The sequence below is a fragment of the Channa argus genome, chromosome 2, assembly GCF_033026475.1.
Source record: "Channa argus isolate prfri chromosome 2, Channa argus male v1.0, whole genome shotgun sequence".
Lineage (NCBI taxonomy): Eukaryota > Metazoa > Chordata > Actinopteri > Anabantiformes > Channidae > Channa > Channa argus.
The window spans coordinates 20121517-20142512 of record NC_090198.1 but is presented as its reverse complement, the minus strand read 5'-3'; the positions used below and the strand labels follow the sequence as shown (position 1 = coordinate 20142512).

At 40.3% G+C, this 20996-nt stretch overlaps 1 protein-coding gene across 1 annotated transcript; it reads left to right on the top strand.

The window, feature by feature from the left end:
• Positions 1-1832: 1832 nt before the first annotated feature.
• Positions 1833-8327, top strand: si:dkey-56m19.5 (fibrous sheath CABYR-binding protein). The gene is made up of 2 exons (XM_067496238.1): positions 1833-2015; positions 4409-8327. Exon 2 carries the CDS (start codon positions 4417-4419, stop codon positions 6454-6456), a length of 2040 nt encoding a protein of 679 aa, XP_067352339.1. The 5' UTR covers positions 1833-2015; positions 4409-4416; the 3' UTR covers positions 6457-8327.
• Positions 8328-20996: the final 12669 nt, after the last annotated feature.

The following is a 20996-nucleotide window of genomic DNA, read 5'->3' as shown; positions in this document are numbered from 1 at the left end:
TCAATCATGTGTGACCGTGGTCAGTGCACATTTTGACCCACGGGACCAGTGGTGCCCCCTCCCTCTCACGGGAAACTCCATGCAAGCCCAGCATTTTGCCACATTTTTGCACACTCTCTCTTCAGTGGCAAGTTAGTGGCCTGTAGCAAGTTGTAGCACCAAACACCTGTTTCTTTATTTGTCCTTTTTTTGTATCAGTCTAGCTCTATGGGATTATGGTTTGAGACAGACGAGCTTTGAACATTAACATGGCGATAACTCTGGAGGATTTTCCAAGGCCTCCCCATGTGTCTGTACATTCTCTGTCTACATGAATTGGAGCAGTTGGCTGGGATGGCGGTTATACTCCTGGGAATGCATTCCAGAGCATTTGCATCATGTGAAACTCACCCTTTGCTGCCCCTTTATCACTCTTTATCTGTCTACTTAGTGGGGAAAACAAGCAGGATTGATCTTTTGGTTTTTTCATGTTTTAACAGCTAGAAACGAAAACTTTATGCAATCAGAAAAAATATGTATACAGTACAATTCAAAGTCTGCATTAGTCCAACAACGTACTTTAAGTTGTTACTGAAAGAAGAAATATAGAGTTTAGTGGTAGATATTTCACAAGTGAGCAGTGTATGGATATATCCATAAAATGGTAAAATATTTGTAATTATTAAATGTGAAGCCATAGCTGTGCTATCCCAACTTGAAACAGGAGAGAGTGCTGTCTGCTCAGAGAAACCTCTGTGCTATTATCAGTAAAGCATGAGTTATAAATTAGATGCATTTGTTTAAAGATCCATAAATGGTAAAATAACCAGATGGAAACAAAAAGAAAAGAAGCTCTCTTCAAAACTACTAAACCACTTATTTTACTCTGTATATTTGATACATGCAATAAGACACATTTTTTGGTTACCACCTGAGGGTATACATACAAAGCTGGGTTAAACCAGGATCAAATAACCTCTAACCCGTTTGGCAGCTATTCAAAGGGCATCTAGGTTGACTCGTATGAGTAGGGTAATCAGACTGTCACTAATATTGTTGTGATTTCTTAGACTTTAGAGATCACAAAGCAAATTTCAAATTTAACAAGTACAAACAAGACTAAATGGGTTGTGTTAATGGGATTACGTCAAGTGAATTATTAGTTAAAGGCCATACTTGTAGATTAAAGTAAATAATGTTGGAGAAAAATGACATGTGTTTATAGCTATGCCTTAACTTTATTTGATTAAAATAGGCTACACTGTATAAAAGTCATCAGTGGTTTCTGACACTGTTAACAGTTGGTCCTCTTTGTGTGCCTAAGGACATAGAGTTCCAACCAATTAATATAAAGTCAGGTACGAGCTAACACATATTTAATGTTTCTGAGTATGTTTTTAATGTCACATGACTAAGATGGCTTCTTGTGAAGCCCACGATCCCACAAGCCCACAAGGAACAACGACATACACACTTTTACAAGATGTAGATAATCACTGTTAAACAAAATAAAATTAAATTGCTTTGTAATTTAGAGAGAAAGCTTTGAAATTGAAATTATAATTTTGAATATTATTTTAAAAATGCTGCGTGCGGTGCTGAAGTGGTTTTACTGGCACAATGCCTCCTATGCACAATTTTAGTCATTTGCAGTTTTATTCCTCAACTCAATAACTTTACTTTTGATAACACCATAGCAGAACAGGTCATTCCAAATGGTGACGCCCGTTTAAAACCACTGTTACTCACCAAGGATGTATTTATTCAACAGTGAAAGAGTGGATGTGCGCGGGAGAGGAAGGGTTAAAGACGGGGAGGGTACAGTTTGCAGACGGGGCAGCGGTGGGGTAGGCTGGATTGTGATAGCGACAGATGTCTAGAGAACTGTGAGGGGCACTCCTCAGCTAAAGCACAGTCCCAGACTGCACCTCGGAGAGCAGGGGAGGAATCTGCAGCAGTCACTTCAAAGGTTAAACCTGCTTTATCACGTCCAGTCGGGGCTTGGAAAAGAAACTGATCACTCCCTACAAATACAGGTCAGTCACATCACAGCATTATTTTGATTTTATTTGTTCATTTTTGAACGTTTTATTTGTTCAATTGAAGCGTGCGTGACATTTATAGCCTATGTTTTGTGTGTTGTAACTAAAGTAAGAAAAAAAAGAAAGAGAAAGTGTAGCTTTCTCATTCTTCTCCTTCGCCATGCTTTTCTTCTGTTACGCACATTTCAGCAATGGTGAAATAAAACGAGACTATTTTTAATTCCCCCGTTGTCTGTAGTTGAATTTATCGTTTTCGCGTGTTTTCTCGGGAAGCAGCGGCGTTTTTAAGTAACTGTCGATTTACAACCTGGGATTAAAAAAGGCGCAAAGCAAAGTTACGAAGTTGTGGTAGCCACTTATTAGGTATTCATATGTCACTGTGCAGATTTCGTTTTCTTTTTCATTCCTTTGTGTGTACGACATTGTCAAATGCTCCTGAACAAAAAGGGCAGAGCAGCCGAGGGTAGCTGCGGTGGGTGGGATGAAATGGGGGATGGAGACCCCTCTACAGCTTTTATCACTCAAGTGTTCTTGGGCAATGAAACAAAATCCCACCTATAGTAACCTATAGTCACACTATAGAACAACGTAGCATTAATATGCTGCCAACTTAGCCCGGTTACCTTAGTGAGGGTGTAGCTGTTGGTGATGGATCTCCATCCTTTGTTACCGACACGCTGCCACATGCTGCTGCGCCTTTGAGTGTCTCCTTTATCTTTCTGATATGACCATAAAGCTTTGGTTTACTGTGCCTTTGGCTTTGGTATTTATTTGTCAATTTGCTTTGAATAATTGTCAGTGTAAATCCACAGTGAGTACATCTAAAGCAAATTCGTTTCTGTCAAAACTGCAGTTTTTGGCTTTTTCTGATTGGAAGGCCAATGGGAAAAAAAACAAGAAAGATTTGGCGAGAAAATAGGCAAACAAGGAGCCAATCACAAGAATACGGTGTAATCTGTAAATGGATCCAAAAGAAGAGTTGGACTGGCGTAACTGTAAAGGCAGACATGAGCTAGGCCAATTGTTTTAACGGACAGCTCATTGGACTGTAGATCGGTGTAATGGATAGCCTATATCCCACCCTGGTGTGCGGCGCATCCTGTCTTTATTGCACCATTGCAGCACTATGGACAGTTCCCGGATTGTTCCTACCTGTACTCACATGATGCCCTGCAGTGTAGAAGTTCTGTGTGTGAAATCCATTTTTTCTAATTTATATACCTTCGCCTGAATCGCCTCTGTCAAACTGAAACATGTCAATCATATTATCAGACTATGTCCTTAACGTAAGAACCTGTGCAGAATAGTTGCTTATAAGGGCTCGTTTGATAAGTTTAGAACATCATTTGGTCAGTTAAAACACAATCAGTGAGATAAAGTTAAACTTCCAGTTCTCTGTTCTGCCTGTGAACAGAAGTTTCGTTCTTTGGCAATCACTGTATCTTCCTCTACAGTGTTGCAACGGTAACACAAAGAACTATGTCCCATTTGGTCCATTCCACTGGGTCTTCTGTATTGGAAAAGACTGTTTTGAATGTTTTATAAGTATGTGACTTTAGGCTCTGGATTGTCCTTTTATATGCTTTGAGACTCACTCTAGGCCTACATCTTAGCTGCAAATGCGGCTTTAATTAATTCATTTCAATAACAGAAGATAAAAAGTAAGGAATAAGCAATAACATTCAGAATGAATACATTAAAAATCAAAGTAATGAAATGGGGGAAAAATGGAAGAAAAGACTTGTTCAACCCAGAGTTGTGGGTTCACTTGGCACCAAGCCTTACCAGACATTCCTGGAATAGTAGAACGTCTATGGGGTTGTCTGATCTCACTAAGGCCCCATGCATTTAGTAGTTTTTAATTGAGTTTGTGGTTCACTTCTAGACAACAGATTTCTTTACACTTTTAAGCTAAAAACCATTGAGCTTGAAGGAACTTCATCAAACCTGTGTTGCATTTTAAAAAACATGAAATCAGTCAAAGAAAGAAAGAAAAAAGAAAAATAATGACAAAAGAAAGGTTTGTGTTGATGATGAAAGAGCAAAACATTTCATCTTTACATAAATTGCATAAAGTATCTATTTTTCTAATCACAACTGGTGCATAACAAGTGAATTTCACAAATTTAAAATGCATAAAATAACTCCACTACGTAAACATACATGTGTAAGTTATAAGTATCACCTCCATGCTTTGCTGACTTTGTGGGTCATTCGCACTGTTGCTGGGTTTTACCTCCAACACAGTCCTTTCAGTGTGATATTTGTGTTGTTTTTTTTCCTGCCATGGATTTTGAAATTTTTTAACATTCATAAATAAAAATACAAACAAATCCAAATAATAGTTTGTTTTTCATGTTAAATGACTCCTTTACTTGTTGCCATAGGAAACATTATGGGAGGCAAACTGAGCAAGAAGAGGAAGGGCTATGATGTCAGCGACCCTAAACAGGTGAAGGATGAATCTGCACCTGCAGGTGCAGAAAAGTCTGCAAAAGTGGAGGATGGAGCCCCATCCACAGAACCTGAGTTAACAGCTAAGACTGACAATGTGGTAGAGAAAGTTTCGGGGACAACTGAGACGGCAGTAACTGAAGCTGCAGAAGAGTCCAAATCTGCACTTTCAGAAGAAACAGAGAAGGTTGCTCCAGTACAGGAATCAGTTGCAACAACAGAGCCAGCTGCAGTAGTTAAAGAATCAGGTGCTGCAGCAGAGGAAGCAGCGTCAGTGGCAAAAGAACCAGCCGCTCCAACAGAGGCAGCAGCTCCAATAGCGAAAGAACCAGTTCCTCCAAAAGAGGATGCAAGTCAAGTTGCAAAAGAACCAGCTGCTGCAATAGGGGCAGCACCTCCATTAGTAAAAGAACCAGCTGCTCCAACAGAGGCAGGAGCTCCAATAGCAAAAGAACCAGCTGCTCCAACAGAGGCAGGAGCTCCAATAGCAAAAGAACCAGTCGCTTCAACAGAGGCAGCAGCTCCAATAGCACAAGAATCAGCTGCTCCAAAAGAGGCAGCAGCTCCAATAGCAAAAGAATCAGCTGCTGCAACTGAGGCAGTGGCTCCAATAGCAGAAGAATCAGCTGCTCCAAAAGAGGAAGCAGCTCCAATAGCAAAAGAACCAGCTGCATTAGCAAATGAAGCAGCTCCAGTGGCAACAGAATCAGCTGCTGCAGCAGAGGAGTCTGCTCCAAGAGTAAGCAAACCACTCACTGTTGCACAAGAACCTGTTCTAGTAGTAGCAGAATCAGTTTTAGTGGCAGAAGAAGCTGCTCCAGCAACAGTGGAGATAGACCCATTAGAACAAACCCCAGCAGAGCACCAACTGGCTGAAGTCTCTGTTCCAGCATCAGAAAAACCTGTGCAAAATGAGGTTGAACCTGAGTCTGCAGCTGCACCAGAACATCTCCCCATAGAAGAACCTGTTGTTAGTTTGGAAACTGCATCTGTTCCAGCCACTACAGCCGAATCTCCCAAAGATCGAGAGCCAGAGCCCGTCCCAGAGACTGTTACTGGGTCAGAAACCACTGTGGAGGAGACAGCAGTGCCAGTTGCTGTCCCTGAACCTGACACAGTGGCTGAATTAGCTGCAGAAACGGTACTGGGGAACACACCAGAACAAGAGCAAGTCCTCCAGCCAGAGCTCGAACAAGTACCAGAGCCAGAACTGGAGCAAGAAGGAGAACCTGAATCAGTGGAAGCACCCAAGCCAGATTCCAAACTTGACCAAACCCCAGAGACAGAGCTACAACAATCACCAGAGCCAGAACCAGAGCAAGTACTAGAGCCAGAACCAGAGCAAGTACTAAACCCAGAGCAAGAGCAAGAGGCTGCTGCAGCAGAGCCAGCAACAAAAGACATTCAGCCAGAGCCAATCATACCCTCATCTGACATTACTGCTTCTGAGATTACTGAAGCAGATTCACCTGAAGTCTTAGAGTCTGCAGCACAGGAGGTCCACATTGATAACTATGCTGAAGAGGAGAGGTCTAATGCAATAGAAGCATCCAGCACTGGGGGACCAGCTGAGGCAGAGGCAGCAGAACCTGTTCCTGAGATTTTCATCTCACAGTCTGTCTCTGCCAGTGAAATTAATGCTGAGTCTGAAGAGGTAGCTGAAACCTCTGTGGTGCCTTGCTCCGACCCTGAGGTAGAAAGTAAGCTGGAAAATGGGGATTTGGAAGGTGATTCTGTTAAGAAGGATGTGATAGAAGTAGATGCACTTCCATCTGTGAATGGAGAATGTAAAGATTATACTATAGCACAGACAGAGGAATGTGTAAATAGTAATGATAAGCCAGAGGACACTCGTTCTGAGGAGCAGCGTGACTTCGAACTGAAAAAGGACATGAACCTGAGTGGGGATGTCCAAGAAGTTTCGGATTCAGTTTCCAACATGGTGGAGGGTCTTAGCACTGAGGTCACCCAAGCTGTCTGAAAAGAAGCCATCTTTAAAGCCAATGTGAATTCAGATTATCCTCTGATGGTGCGAGAAAGCTATCAAAGTATCACAAGCTCAGCTAGGCTTTCTTAAATGCTGTAACCACCGCAATGTCTATAGTGGTCACTCAGGCAAAAGAATGTTTTCTTTTGAGTAACCAAGAGGAAATGTAACCACTTTAGGATAGAAAGAAAAAAGGCAGATGTCAGTGATTGTTAATGAGATGGAAGAGCCCAGATGAAACTACAGGTTGGAATTTGAGTGGTGAGTGTAGAAAGCAAAAATACTGAATGGTAAATGTGATCTTAATGAATGAAATGGAAAAAAAAAATCAGTGTTTGTATGTGAGCCCGTTTAATATTACAAAGTGGTTTTCGTTCATTATTAGTATATTATGCGATTTAGAATTTCATATATCCTTTCTATTACTATACACAAAACCCATGACATGAATGTTTGGCCTTTTATAATACTGGTACTTGTGAGGGCTGTTAATTTTAAATTGATTGTTGGAAATAGAGAATAAAGAGACATTGTTATAGCCTACAGTGATCTTCTTGTTTCCATGCATTTTTTCTGCCTCAAGTGTATCAGTTACTTGTAGAACCTGTTATATTTTACTCTAAGGAAGTATGATCTGTATTTAAAATCAAAGTAGTCATTGTCTATGACTAATACAATCAGCTGATTGTGAAATCCTCAATGAAATCATCAAGTTTGCAATGTTGTTGGTGTACTTGCAATAGAAGTATGGCACCATTAAAAGACCAAGGGTCTGTTAATGTCAAACTAAATCTTGACAGCCACTGCCACGACTTCTCATATCAGCTCTACTGAGTCAGAGTTTGGCTGATTATTAATAAATACAAAGAGCAATGTCCTGTAGGTCACTGACCACATAGCAAAATAAAAAAAGGTAGATTGAGGCTACTTTATGCAGCCTCATGTCATGATTGGGCACACGAAATGACTCACTGATCCAAAAAAAAAGTCCATCCATTTTCTGATGTAATCCTTGTTAACTCTTTCTTTCTTACATCACCATACTTATTGCTGAGACTCGACGCAATAGCAGGACATCCAGCCAAAAAATCCATTCCGGCAAGGAGAACTAATTGGGGGAGGGGCAGGAATGCTTGCAAGAGGCACAGAGAAAAGAAAAAAGGGGTAAGGGAGGAGTAAAAGCAAGTGCTATGATGCTACACAGAGGAAATTTTATGTCAAAGCTAGATACTCTCTCTTAGGGCTACAGATTTTGAGGCTTATTTAGATATCGAATTTAGACCCCCATTGGCAATAATTAGATTTTGATAGTAATTGGCAGGGCTACACATGTTCCGATACTCATGTGATGCCTTTTTGTAGAATGCTGCCACACCTACTGTGCACACTAGTGTCAAAGACCAGAGGGTCTTTGTCATGCAGGTGCTAATTCACATACATTAACAAGAGGGAGTAAAATATTATGTGTTTCTGTGCAAACAGTGTTTTGTCATCAAGCCTTGAAATAACTAGACCATGGTTCAGAGCATTAGAGGAGATCTCACAGTGATAACAGAAACTCCAAAAGAAGTAGACTCATAATGGCCCCATCCACATACCAGCTCACTCTGCCTAAAACAAATTCTCAAGAAAAGAATATTTATCAAAGGAATGTTTTTGGAGAAATCTTGGGGCCTGGGAGGATGAACTCACTGGCAGGATTTTTTCATTTTCTTGCTGAGCAGTGTTGTCAAAAAATGCTTGGTATATTGTGGGTTATTGCCACATGTTGATGGTTTGGAAATAATGTGAAATGAATAATATCGACTGTGGCCCAGTGAGTTTGTCACTGGTCGGCCTTGTTCTTGATAAAATGGTCATTTATATAGTTGTTACTGAAGTCTATCATTTCACTTCCCTTCACGTTCTTTCGTTGTATGTGTGTGTTAGTGTGAGGTCCTTGTCTTTTGGATCTTTATTTAAACAGTGCCTTAAAGATGCATAGTTGTAAAACGCCAGCTGCACTGCCTGGTTACCCTAACACTATGTGCTCTATACGCAAGCTCCTGCACAAAGCTCAGACTGTGTTCCAGCTTCTTTTTTGCCTGTATGAAGACAAGCCTTTAAGCTTTAGCAATCATCAACTGATGCCTCTGAGAAAGAGAAAGAAAACGTGAACTAAATCCAAAGGCTACACATGAGGAAAATCATGATGTACTGACATCAGGTCAAGTTTTCAAGTTTACTTTTTATTACAATTATTTGTGCAGTATATCAAAAACATTGTCTTCTTAACAAACTTGTATATAGGTACTTTAATGACTGGATCACTGTCACTGTTTAAGTGTGTTCATAAATTAGAAGAGTAGAAGAGGAAAGGCTAAGGCCAACATTAACAAACAATAATTTAAACCAATATCCTGTGGAATATCCCTAAAATATTAACAACAGATTCTTTATAGTCCTTTGGCACATTTGTAACACAGGCATGTGAAGGAACATCTGAAAATCTTATTCAGTATCTTAGTTTGTGCTCAGACGAATCTGACAGAATAACTAAAGGACTGTGGGTGCTGCAGTGTTATGTAGCGATTTCTCTACTGGTTATTTAAAGCTTCTTTGAAACTCGATTTTCTGCAGTATTTCTGCTACATTGCATATGACTGTTGTTAGTGAGACACAACATGATGATGATTAGTCTGAAATGAGCAATGATGATAGAGGGCACAAGCTGTAACATTAATAATTCATGATAAAATAATCAACGATCTTAAAGTTTGAGAAGAAGACATGACTTGAAAAACATGATTTCACTGTTCTTTGCATGATGTTAACAAATACAAAAACAAACACAAAACATGTAAAATATCTCATACTATTTTAACCAACAATACCTTGTTGGTGTTCGGTCCCATCCCACATAGTATGAAGCTGATAAGCAGAAAGTAGGTCTCAGTGTCTTTAAACCTCAATTGTTCACAAGTATATGCAGGGAGCTGGCTCTACCTTATCACATGCTTGCTTGAGGCAATTGAATTTACTCAACTTAATTTATTTGCAGACCTTAACCTATCTAGAGGGCAGTTGCATTAAATGCCTCATGTCCTTCTTGGAGGGAATTTTTTTAGTTTTGTCATTAGTCAAATAGCAACAAGGGAGAGTGTGAAAATATGCACTCAGACCTCTGAAGTGATTTCTGGTGTAAGAGATAGTCTTTTTCTAGTCTTTTCCTTGCTCCCTCAGTTTTTTTTTTTTTTTTTTTTTTTTTTTTTTTTTGTCCTTTCGGCTTATCCTGTGAGTTCAGGGGCGCCACAGAGGGTCATTGTCCGCATGTGGATTTGGCACAGTTTTTACACCAGATGCCCTGACACAACCAATTTCAACTGGGTTACTGCACAGGGGTTCAGTGTTTTGCTCAGATACTTCGATGTATTGCCGGGACCGGGGATTGAACCACTGACCCTGTGGTCTGTGGACAACTGCCTTTACCAACTGAGCCACAGCAGCCCCCCTCAGCTGAGCAAGAGTCAGGTGGACAAATTACAGCAACAGATGATCACTATTTATTATTGAAGTAAGATGGTGTCAGAGCATAAGTACAGACAGGAAAAACAAACAGGTCGCTCTTCCCTTTTTACTCTGTCTTATCCCAGACAGTCTCTCACACACACGCATTCACACACACAGCCACACACACACCCAGAGTGATGTCTAATGCTTTATTACTATGACTGTACAGGCACTTCCTCTCTTTCCTTTAATATTCTGTAAAGCGATCAGTCAGTGGAAGATGCACTAAGTAACTGACTTGGTGAAAAACACGAGTGGGTTTTATGTATTAATCTCATGGTTAAGACTGTGCCTACACAAGTAAAGTATGGTTTTTCTGTTTTTCTACCTTCCTCACTCTGCCTGTCTCACTCTTAATGTCTAATGTCTGGCACACATTATCACCATCACTGTCTCCTCTTTATTTCTACTCTGGACCTGTGAATCATTTTAGCCTCTTTTTCACTCTCTTTCTCTTGTTCTGGCTGTAGTTTATCCTCCCACCCCCCAAACCATCCATCTGGACATGTGCACTAATGCTCCCATTGTATCAGAGCGAGCACAGGCCTAGTAGCTCTGAGCTTGCTGGTAGTAAGGATCAATAATAATCAATAGAGTTGGTCTAATGGACACTGAGAGTTGCAGTGATTCCCCTTTGTCTGTTCAAATATCCCATCAACCTCAACTCCTCACACATGTGTACTCTCTCTCTCTGTCAGCCATAAACACAAAGACATGGCTTTCTATTCTGTCTCATTCTGCTGATGCAGCTCCTGCTTTGAGTGAGCACTTTACAGCTTCCCATTTTCTCAATGTTGTGTGTATGTGTGTGTGAGAGAGCTACAGAGGGGCTGGAGGATGGAAGGGGGGGGGGGGGGGGGGGTTGATGTAAACAATTCTATCTATCTAAACATTATCTACATGAACACATAAAAGCCTGTGGAGTCTCTCTCTCTCCCTCACACACACACACAGGCATACAGACTTAGATTTAGATTTAGTAATTTAGCAGACGCTTTTATCCAAAGTGATTTACAATGGAGGTACAAGGCAAGCAAAAATCTAAGTCAAGTAAACATCAAAGCAAATACCTATCAGAAAAGTGCTTACATTTCGTGAAATGCAAGTGCAAGAAAGAACACAAAGTTTTTAAATTTAATTTTAAGGTACGGAAGAGTTCTGCTTTCAGCAGTTTTTTGAATATTAGGAGTGAGTTTGCACAGTTTGGTAGCTCGTTCCACCATCGTGGGATTACTGAGTTGAAGAGTTTTGTTTAGTGGGGACAATCACTGTAGATCCAGTGTTGATCCTGAAGTTGTGTCGAGAGTCAGGCTGGGCAGACAAGAACTTCTGTCTTAGAGATATCGAAGAGAAAAAAAAATGTCAGTGATGAGACAGTGGAGTCATCCGCTGGAAAGGATAGGAGGAGCTGTGTGTCATCAGCATAGCAGTGATAGGAAAAGCCATGTGAGCAGATGACAGAACCCAGTGATGTAGTATAGACGGAAAAAAGAAAAGGACCAAGAACTGAATCTTGCAGTAGAGAGGCTATGAGAGTTAAAAACATGCCCCTGCCAGGATACCTTGAAGGGTCATCCCGATAGTTAAGACCGAAGCCGGGGTAGAGCTATTCTAGAGATGCCCAAGTCAGAGAGTGTACACAAGAGGATATGATGGTTCACAGTGTCAAAAGCTGCAGATAGGTTGTGTAGGATTCAGACAGAAGACTGACTTGCTGCTATTGCAGCTCGAAGAGATTCCTCAACCCTCAGGAGTGCCAATCTCTGTAGCGTGACTTTTAAAGCCATACTGGTTGACATCGAGGAAGTTGTTCTTGGAAAGAAAGTCTGAGACTTTCTAAGTCTAAAGACTGCTTGTTCCATGGTCTTGGCCAGAAATGGAAGAGGACAGGTCTGTAATTCTCCACAAGGGAGGGAAGGCTTGTTAAGCAACGGGGTAATCTGGGCCTGCTTGAATGAGGTCAGAAAAGTGCCTGTTGTGAGAGATGTGCTAACAATCACAATCATGCAGGTAACAAGCTACTGTGACACTAGACTTGCTTCTTTGTCCACTAAAAGTAGCACACTAGCATTAAAATGGCAAAATGAAGCAGGTAGCGGTGTAGATGTCATCTCAGTTTTCATTTTGGCTCAACACCTGCCGAGGCTGTTGAATTAGCAACTATTCAAAGTCACAGTGTTTGCTGGTAGCACCAAAATGAAAATGGAGACTGCAGCCACAACCACTACATCCATCATTCTATTTAATTTAGATGCCCTCGGCCTTTTCTTACGGCAGACATTTTTGACATGTCATCCCACAATTTCTGCAACTTTTTAAGGCCAACAGTCTGTGTGAAGACTTGACATCTAACTATATCAGATCTGATTTGTACAAACATGTCCAAAATGAAAGCTTTCCAGGAGAAACTTAGCAGCCCACATTGTATGTAATGATCATAGCGTGTCTTCATTTTCAAAGATCACCTTCAAGAGCAGCCTTTCAGAGTCTTTCTAAAGGCTGCTGATTTCCACTGTAGTTGGACAACATGTCATAAAACTTGTTTATTTATAGAACAACCCATTTTTGAAAAAGCACCACATCAATTTAGCATTTTAACTCCCAAAAAATAATGGAAGCACAGTAAACTAAATTTAAAAAGTGATACAGCGATACATGCAGAGATTTCTTGTTTGTTATTATACATTGTCTTCTCCTACCCTCACTTCACCCAGATCTTTTGTTTTAATTCTTGATACTACATACATTTTACTGTAACAGTTTTTTACAGTTCCATCTTTTCCCTATAGCCTGTGGAAATTCAGCCACGACACCATTCAGAAGACTAATAGAAAATTTGCTGTAGTTCCCCTGTAAAATGTTGAAGTGGTAACTTCCCACAACAGGTTAATGTTTTATCACACTCAAAAGTTTAAACAGATGCACACCACACCTAGTAGTAGTGCTACAAATATTTACATACACATGACTACATGTGTTGTCATTAAAAAAATACTTAATAACATAATAATTTATCCACACAAACAACCACTAATCTGTGTGTTTTTCAACCTGCAATGAAAGAGTCGCTGCAAACAAGGAGTGCGTAAGCACAGTGTGTGTTTTAGATTAGAGACGGAAAATCTGTGTGCAGTCACCTTGATCAAGACTTCAGGGTCTGTAGATTCCAAGGAAATGCACGGTTCCTCGATTTGACTTCCCTGGTGTAAGTGTAAACTCGTTGGAAATTATACTGTTTTTACTTCAATCAAGCACTTAACGTCAGGGCTAGTTGTTATTTCATTTCAGTGACGGAATAATAAAAACAACCAAACTTTGACAGACCAGACCATGGGGTGCTTTCTTCAAATGTTCATCCTTTTTCATTTTAAGAGTGAAGGGTGCTATTAAGATGGGTGAAACAATTGTAACAGTGTTATTTAACTTTTGTAAAATATATAAATGTAGAAGGAGAACACAAAACCCTGAAAGCTTTTCATGTATTGCTTTACAATAAAAACATCCAAAATGCTGAACAGTCACTTTCAGGTGATTAGACTGAAAGACATTGGTGTTATGAGCTTTCAGCGGCAGCTGGAGCTACAGGAAACACATTTCATATGACCTAATCTGCTATTTTAATCAATATATTAAGACAGAAATCACTTTCTCTTTTCTATTTTTATTTTTTAAGTGCAAAAACGGAATTTGTGCCCTCGTAATAAAATTCTGGCTGTAAATTGTCTCAGGCCCAGACACTATGGCTGCAGAGGAATGTCCACTGGGGAGAGATGACCTTCACTGTGCTTCTGGTGACAGGGCTAAATCAAAGCTGCTGCTTGTTTAAGAAAGCCACTGTACACTGGCTGCACAGCCCCTGGTGAATTATTTATACATGAAATGAAATGACCTCTGGAACTTTGAAGACAGCAGAGGTAGGGCAAGGACAAACAGATGGAGTGAAATGTAGGGGATAGACAAAGAGATAGTTGAGAGGAAGTACTGTACATACATCAGATCCAGAGGAGGGAGACAAGGTAGACATGGTTAAAGTGAAAGAGCGTATCAAGCTCTTCCTTCCCAAGGGTCTTTGCAAAGCTGTGGGGCCAGGAACTCAGTCTTCCTGTGTAAGTTTTTGTGAGCTTGGATACAAGAAGCCATATGACGTTTATACCTAAATAGTGAGGATGTTGAATGTCAGGGGCAAATCTTAATAAAGGGACAGGTCACAGGCCAATATGATAACTATCATCACAGTGTTTTCCAAACTTGATTCACAACACACACAGGGGTCATGATGGTCAGGTGTTACAACACAGTGCATCATGGTTTGCTGTGAATTTTGTGAATGACTGGTGTATTCATCTCTCTGTTTGTCTCTTGTTCACTTGTCTTTATCCTTCTCCACGTGTTTTAGTCTAGTGTACTAAACACTTGTGATCGCAGGCAAATGTGAAAAGTGCCTCTCTGAACAACCAGCTGGAAAAAGCAGCTGGAAGCATCTGTCACCTACTGTCCAGCTCCTACTGGCACATGAAACAACAGGCACAAGCCTTCATTAACATGCCACAGAGCCCTAAATTAGGGTTACATTTTTTTTCCATTTTTACAAAATGTGGGTTTGTTTGATTAGTGTTCTTCTCAAAGACTCACAAAATCTCACAAAGGCTAGACTGCCTTCAGTTGTACAAGCATTTTACCACAACGGTTGAGAAGTGCTAGCACTGCATAAAAGCTGCTGAGAAAAGCTCCAGAAAGGCTCCATGAATGCATTCCAGAAAAGTTATAGATCCGAACTGGAAAAAATGCATGACTTAATATCTCTCAAATGAATACATGCATATCCTAGAGAACCCGTACAATGTTTGACATCAGGTGTTGTGTTCTTTTGTATTCCTTTTGTTTGGCCTGTCAACATTTGTTTAACTTTGGAGGACTTTAATATGCTGTGTCAGATCCTCAACCCAGCTTTTCATGTCCAGTTATGTCAACAAAGAATACAAAGGCAAAGAGAGTTGTTTTTTTTTAAATTCAAATCAGTAACAAATAAGCATTTACAACCTATTGAACCCATTAAAAAAATTCTGCAGTTTTTGAGAATGACGTAATTTACGACCACAACCATAAATGGAAAGCAATGGTTACTTGTAAAATAACACTAGAATTACCTATCCAGGCTCCATAAGAATTATACAGTGTGATTTCCAACAGATGATCAAATATACAATTTGCTCTTTTTGCTTTTTCCTTTACTAAGAAAGGTTTTTCTCTCTACAGCTGTATACAGCAGATGTTTTCACAGTGCGGCAGACAAGACTAATAAAAAAGGAATCTCTCCAGCCTGGATACGCAGCAGATACACATATAAACACAGCTTACCCCCACTGCATGTATTGTTCTCTGTAGACATTATTCAACATTTAGATATGAAATATATATGTTGACTGATTTAAACAAGTGTTTTTGGTGACTGCATTTGTGCATGTGTCTCCATGAAAGAGAATCTGAAGAGAAAGCAGAGAACAAAAGAACAGAGATGGGAAGTGGGGGTTAGAGAAAGGCAAGGAGGGGTGGTGGTGGGGGCTAGCGGGTCCTTCTTGTACTAAAGTAACAAGTACTGACCCCTCCTTCAGATGCAGTAACAGAAATGTGCGAGTGTCAGGACCTTGTTCTGTCACAGGGCTTCTGCACGCCTCATTGGAGCCCTTAACTTTGTCACAGATTCATCCCAACACACACACACACGCTCATGTAAATACACACATTAATATGTGCAGTGCCCCTGGCCCCCACACCCACCCTCCCGATGCCCCAGTCCCACGGCATTGCCATATGTCCACTACACAGGCACTGGTAGCTCATCACTGGCAGGCAACTACGAAACACCCCAGGCTTTTGTAAAAGATGGTGGTTTACTTCTTCTCACTACTTTATTTCTAAGACCCGTAAAGACAAGGCTCAATACTGTTACAACCACTTTTCACGTTAGCATTGGTCATTTTAATACTGTTTTTAATACTTTTTTACAATTTTATCTTTATTTTGTGCTGCAAGAAGAAAGTTTTAGTAAATGTTTCAAACAAACACGGATTAAGGGTTTTTTATTGAAGCAGGCTTCACCCACACGCTCTGACTCTATGTTTAAGTGGGCAGTGAAAAAATAGACAGAACCACAGTAACAAAAGGTTTACGTTATCTTATCTTATCTTATCTTTAGTACAACAAGGGCTTTATTTTCATCTGACAGTCAAAAAAATGAGTAAATGATAAATTCTTAAAGATGGTTTATATGTAGAAAAATCATTGTTATTCTTTTTGTTTACTTTTTGAAAGTGCTTTTTAATCTTTTCAGGGTTTCAGAGATTGTTGGCAGCATCCCATTGGAAAATCACTGTAACATCCCAAACTGTAGGTAAACTTGCAACAAATGATGAGTGAAAATTGTATAAAATAACATGAGAGAAAACATTGACCTGTTTCTAATCATTGCTTGTGTGGTAAAGTTTTGGTGAAAAGTGTTGCTTTATGACATTCTCAACCCTGATATAAAATAACCTGTTTTGGATTTCACGATAATATAAAAATGGCCCTGTGTTTGGCACTCACAAATATGGTGACAAGAACAACATGCTGACAGTCACAGTAAAAACATTGAAGGAGAAAAGGATGCAAGTAGAGGTGGTGAGTAAAAAGCAAAAGACGGTGTCTCCCTTACGTTGACTGGGCTGCTCCATCTTTTGGCAAACCCCTACAGTGAAAGTCTGGAATGATAAGAGCCAATGATTCAGCAACAGGCACTGTTGTACATATCTGATGGAGAAGTGTCAGACAAAGCACGTCAGGGCTGCCATCACTCCAAACACTGACATTTAGAGGGAAGGAGGGAGCATCTTCAATGGCACTGCTTAGCAATTCAACTCAGCTGACGTTCAAGGGCAGCAGCAAGAGACTGAGCTGGGATCAGAGCTGCACTCTGTGTTTGTTTGTGCGTGCGTGCATGAGTGTGTGTTTCTCCACTCATATGCATACAAGTCTAAAGAGGAAACCTCCCAGAAAGGTTCCCAATATGTTTCTTTTCAAAGAATAACAACATGTTATCCTTCCTAATTTTGTTGTACAGCTACGAGTACACAGTGCTGACTTCCTCCTGACCCTCAATTTACTGCTTACTGAACATAGAGGCTTAAGCAAAAGACTGGACATGTGCATGTGAAAAAAAAATAGGTAGCCTGCTTTATACACAGTCTGGATATATTGTATGCATGCACATTATATAAGCTGACCCACTATTAAGATTCCAGCTAATTTACCTTCTTAAATGTTAATATGATCTTGCTATAGAAAGCTCTACAAAGAATGTCCTGTTGTTCAGAGCAGTGGATGCAGCCGGCTACCGAACATGGAATGTAAAACGCTCCGTTGAGCTGAGACGTCCTGTGTTTTTCTTCAAAGCATGCCTGTAGGAGGGGAAGTAGTGAGGAGGGGGAGGCTTGTGGTGGAGAATGAAGGCAGACAGAGATTGTGCAGAGCAAAGGTGGATAGACAACTCAAGTGGTGCTGTTATTTGATTAAAACAGCTGTATTCTAAAACAAGACACCAAAGATTGAAAGTGGTCCTTTGGAGGACCACTGTGAGAAAATCCCATACAGTCACTTTATGAAGGACCATCATTCGACCACTGGTAACTGCTTATCCTGTTTGGAGTTGCAGTTGGGCCCGCAGCCTTCTAGCTCTGAGGCAGCGCTAATCACTCCACCAAAACTCCCAAGTGTAATATTTTAAAAGAAATTGTTGCACATATTAATTTGCTTTCTACTTGTGAATTAGATTAGAAATTGATAACATCTTGTCTATTTAGTATTTATGAATTTATATCAAGTGGCTAGTTAGCTTAGCATTAAGATCTAGAGATCAAAGGCTCTGTCAAAATGTAACTAATGATCCCACGATGGTGGAACGAGCTACCAAACTCTGCAAGCTCAGCAGACTCTCTCCCAATATTCAAAAAACTGCTGAAATCAGAACTCTTCCGCATCTTCCTAGGCACTTCAATCTATAAAAAAAAATTAAAAACAAAACTTCCTTTCTGCTCTTTCTCGCACTTGCATCTTATGAAATGTGAAAAACACTTTTCTGATAGGACTTTGCTTTGATGTTTTCTCCTTGACTTAGATTTTTGCTGCCTTGTATCTCCCTTGTAAGTCGCTTTGGATAAAAGCGTCTGTTAAATGACTAAATGTAAATGTAAATGTAATGTAAATGTAAACTATCAGGACATAATGTCAGGATAATAATTCCACTATGCAAACGAAATAAATACAGCATGTATAGCATTACAAGTTCATTTGTAAATAGTGATGGAAATTTACATGGTCAACAGCCCAGCTGTGCAGTGTCGTTCCAAGCCCAGTGGAAATTGGGGAGGGTTGCGTCAGGGAGGGCATTCGGCATTAAAAAAAAAAATGTGCCAAATCAACATGCGGACAATGAGCCGCTGTGGCGACCCTGAACCGATTTACAAAAAAAAAAAAAAACATCAGAATAAACACTTTGCATTTCTTCTTAGATTTATCTGAATCTAACTTTGCCCTAATCCCAATGTCTGCAGCATGTAACAAAACCTCATGTAACCTAAAAAAATCTACATTTTTTCAAATATTCTTTTAAAGTTCACTTCCTGCAGCAACTACACAAAGAAGTAACTGAATAGAAGATCACATAAAAAAATGTAAAAATAAAATACAAAATGATATGTACATATAAAGAGCTTTCCAGTGACTTGACAAACAAGGAAGAAGAGGTGTACGTTCACTGTAACAGGGAGCTGAGAGTCTTATAAGTAGTTCAGCTTCATTCATCATCATGTGTTTGTGTATTTTCAGCACAGCATCTAATGTTTTCATACGTGTTCACAGAGATTGTTTGTGCTTAGTTGCACTAAGCCCAGAAACTGTATTGGATAATATCCCTACAGCCACAGACATCTTCCCCAGTGCTCTGCCAGGCCTCAGTGTCTCCACATGGCAGAGCAGCTCTCCATTTGAATCAAATTGCACCACACACCCCCTGCTGTCTAATGAGAGGATTAGACTCTACATTTGTTGCAATCCCCTGTTGAGTTTACCCTTTCTTCTCCCTGTCAGACACACTGCTGCTTTTATGGGTCGCCGTGGTTTAATAGAGTATCTTCTGGCCTGCTGACACATGCAAAACACAGATATTCGTGCATGCGCAAAAACTACTTCTTAACGCCTACACACACCCACATTTGTGGACACATAAACTCGAGTGCACTCATACACAAACCAATGTTTCACACAGCAGAAAAAAAAACATTGTGTTTTTGCTTGTAAATGTCTACAGTGGCGCCTCTGTTTTCCTCTCACAAGCCGAATGTTCTTTGTACTCTTCTGTGTGATATGTGATGGTCAGAGAAAGATCTGAAGATGATCAGTGCCATCTTCCCAGTTGGTGGATTAAGGATATAAAGCTGAATCATACATGGGCTGTGTAATTATAGGCAGGAATCTGAAGAATGCTGTGATCTGGAGTGAGCCCTACACCATGTAAGGGGCTTCTACGTGCAGCTGATTTACCCACTCTCAGTGTGTGCGTGAGGGTTTTGACATTGGTGTTAGTGGTGCCATTTGTTATGAATGACACCTTTTCCACTCTTTCTAACATCCTGCTGTGTAAAACAACAGGCAGCAGAAAACTAAAGCTGCTTTTTCTCAGGTTGATTATATGAGCAGAAGCCTCCAGCAGTAGAGTTGCATCACCTTTATGACCCACTTTCTCACTGTACACTCCAACCACAAGAGTTTATGTAGTCAAGTGTGTCTCAGGTTTACCATATACAGCCACTGCTGTGCTCTCCTTCATCCAGAACACAAAGAGGCCATGTCACTTATCTGAGGAATTCACCCTGGCCATCTCTTCATAAACACTCCCCTGTGGAGCACCTCCCGCTCTCCGAATCTCTTTCTATAACATAGTGACACAAATACAAACACACACTCCTCTAGATCCATATGGCGTGCTACCACTTAGTTTTATGAATAGTAGAAACCAAACAGAGAATGAATAACTAAAACATTATCCATCATGTAAATCATACACGGCCCATGGATGGTGCCTGGAACTTTTACAAAGCGCTGACATTGTTGACATAGTTCTCTGTCTTTGTGTTTCAAGTGTTATGACCCTACCAAAAGCAGGTGGTCCTCATTAATATTTGCCTCCAAAAATGAGAAACGACAAATAGCATCACATGCTAGAGGTTTATGACAGTGGAGTTTTTTTCTCTATACTTTCCCAGTCAAGACAAAGACATCAGATCTACAGCATAATGAGCTCCACCCTCCTCTGCTGTCATATTATCTCAGAATTCACAGGAGCAATAGTCTGTTAAGTTAAGAAAATAATTTTGCTGAAGGGAAGCTCTATATGTGACAAAAGCATAAAACATTTTACTGCAGAGCAGAATTGCATCTGCCTTGTTCGCATCTGAACTTGACGATGAGGTGAATCTGAGAGTAGAGTGACAGAGATAACAATGGCACCTGGAGAATGTCACCTAAAAGTAAATGGTGTGGTAGATATGAAAACAAATCCTCACATATAATACTGTCATACATGTTTCTGCAGAGGCCTGTGAAAAACAGATTGGATGTTTAAAATGTATGTAATTCTGTATTTTTGTACAATCTGCATCAGGAAGTTGGCGAGACAGCAGAATAATCATTTAGATAGTCTCTCAGTTATGTATTCATCCCCTGTGAGCATGTGCATATGTGTGTGATAGCGTATGTTGTACATTTACTGATGTATGTGTGTGTGCGCACGTGTGTGTGTGTATGTATCTGTTTGTGTGTGTATGAGTACATTTTAGGAGCGTAATGTGAAACCCAGGTCTCATGGGGGTGGGGCTGAATCTCTGACCCCATCTGGACACACAGACTTCCAGACTCTCTAAAGACCTGGCTACTAATAGAACATGAATTGA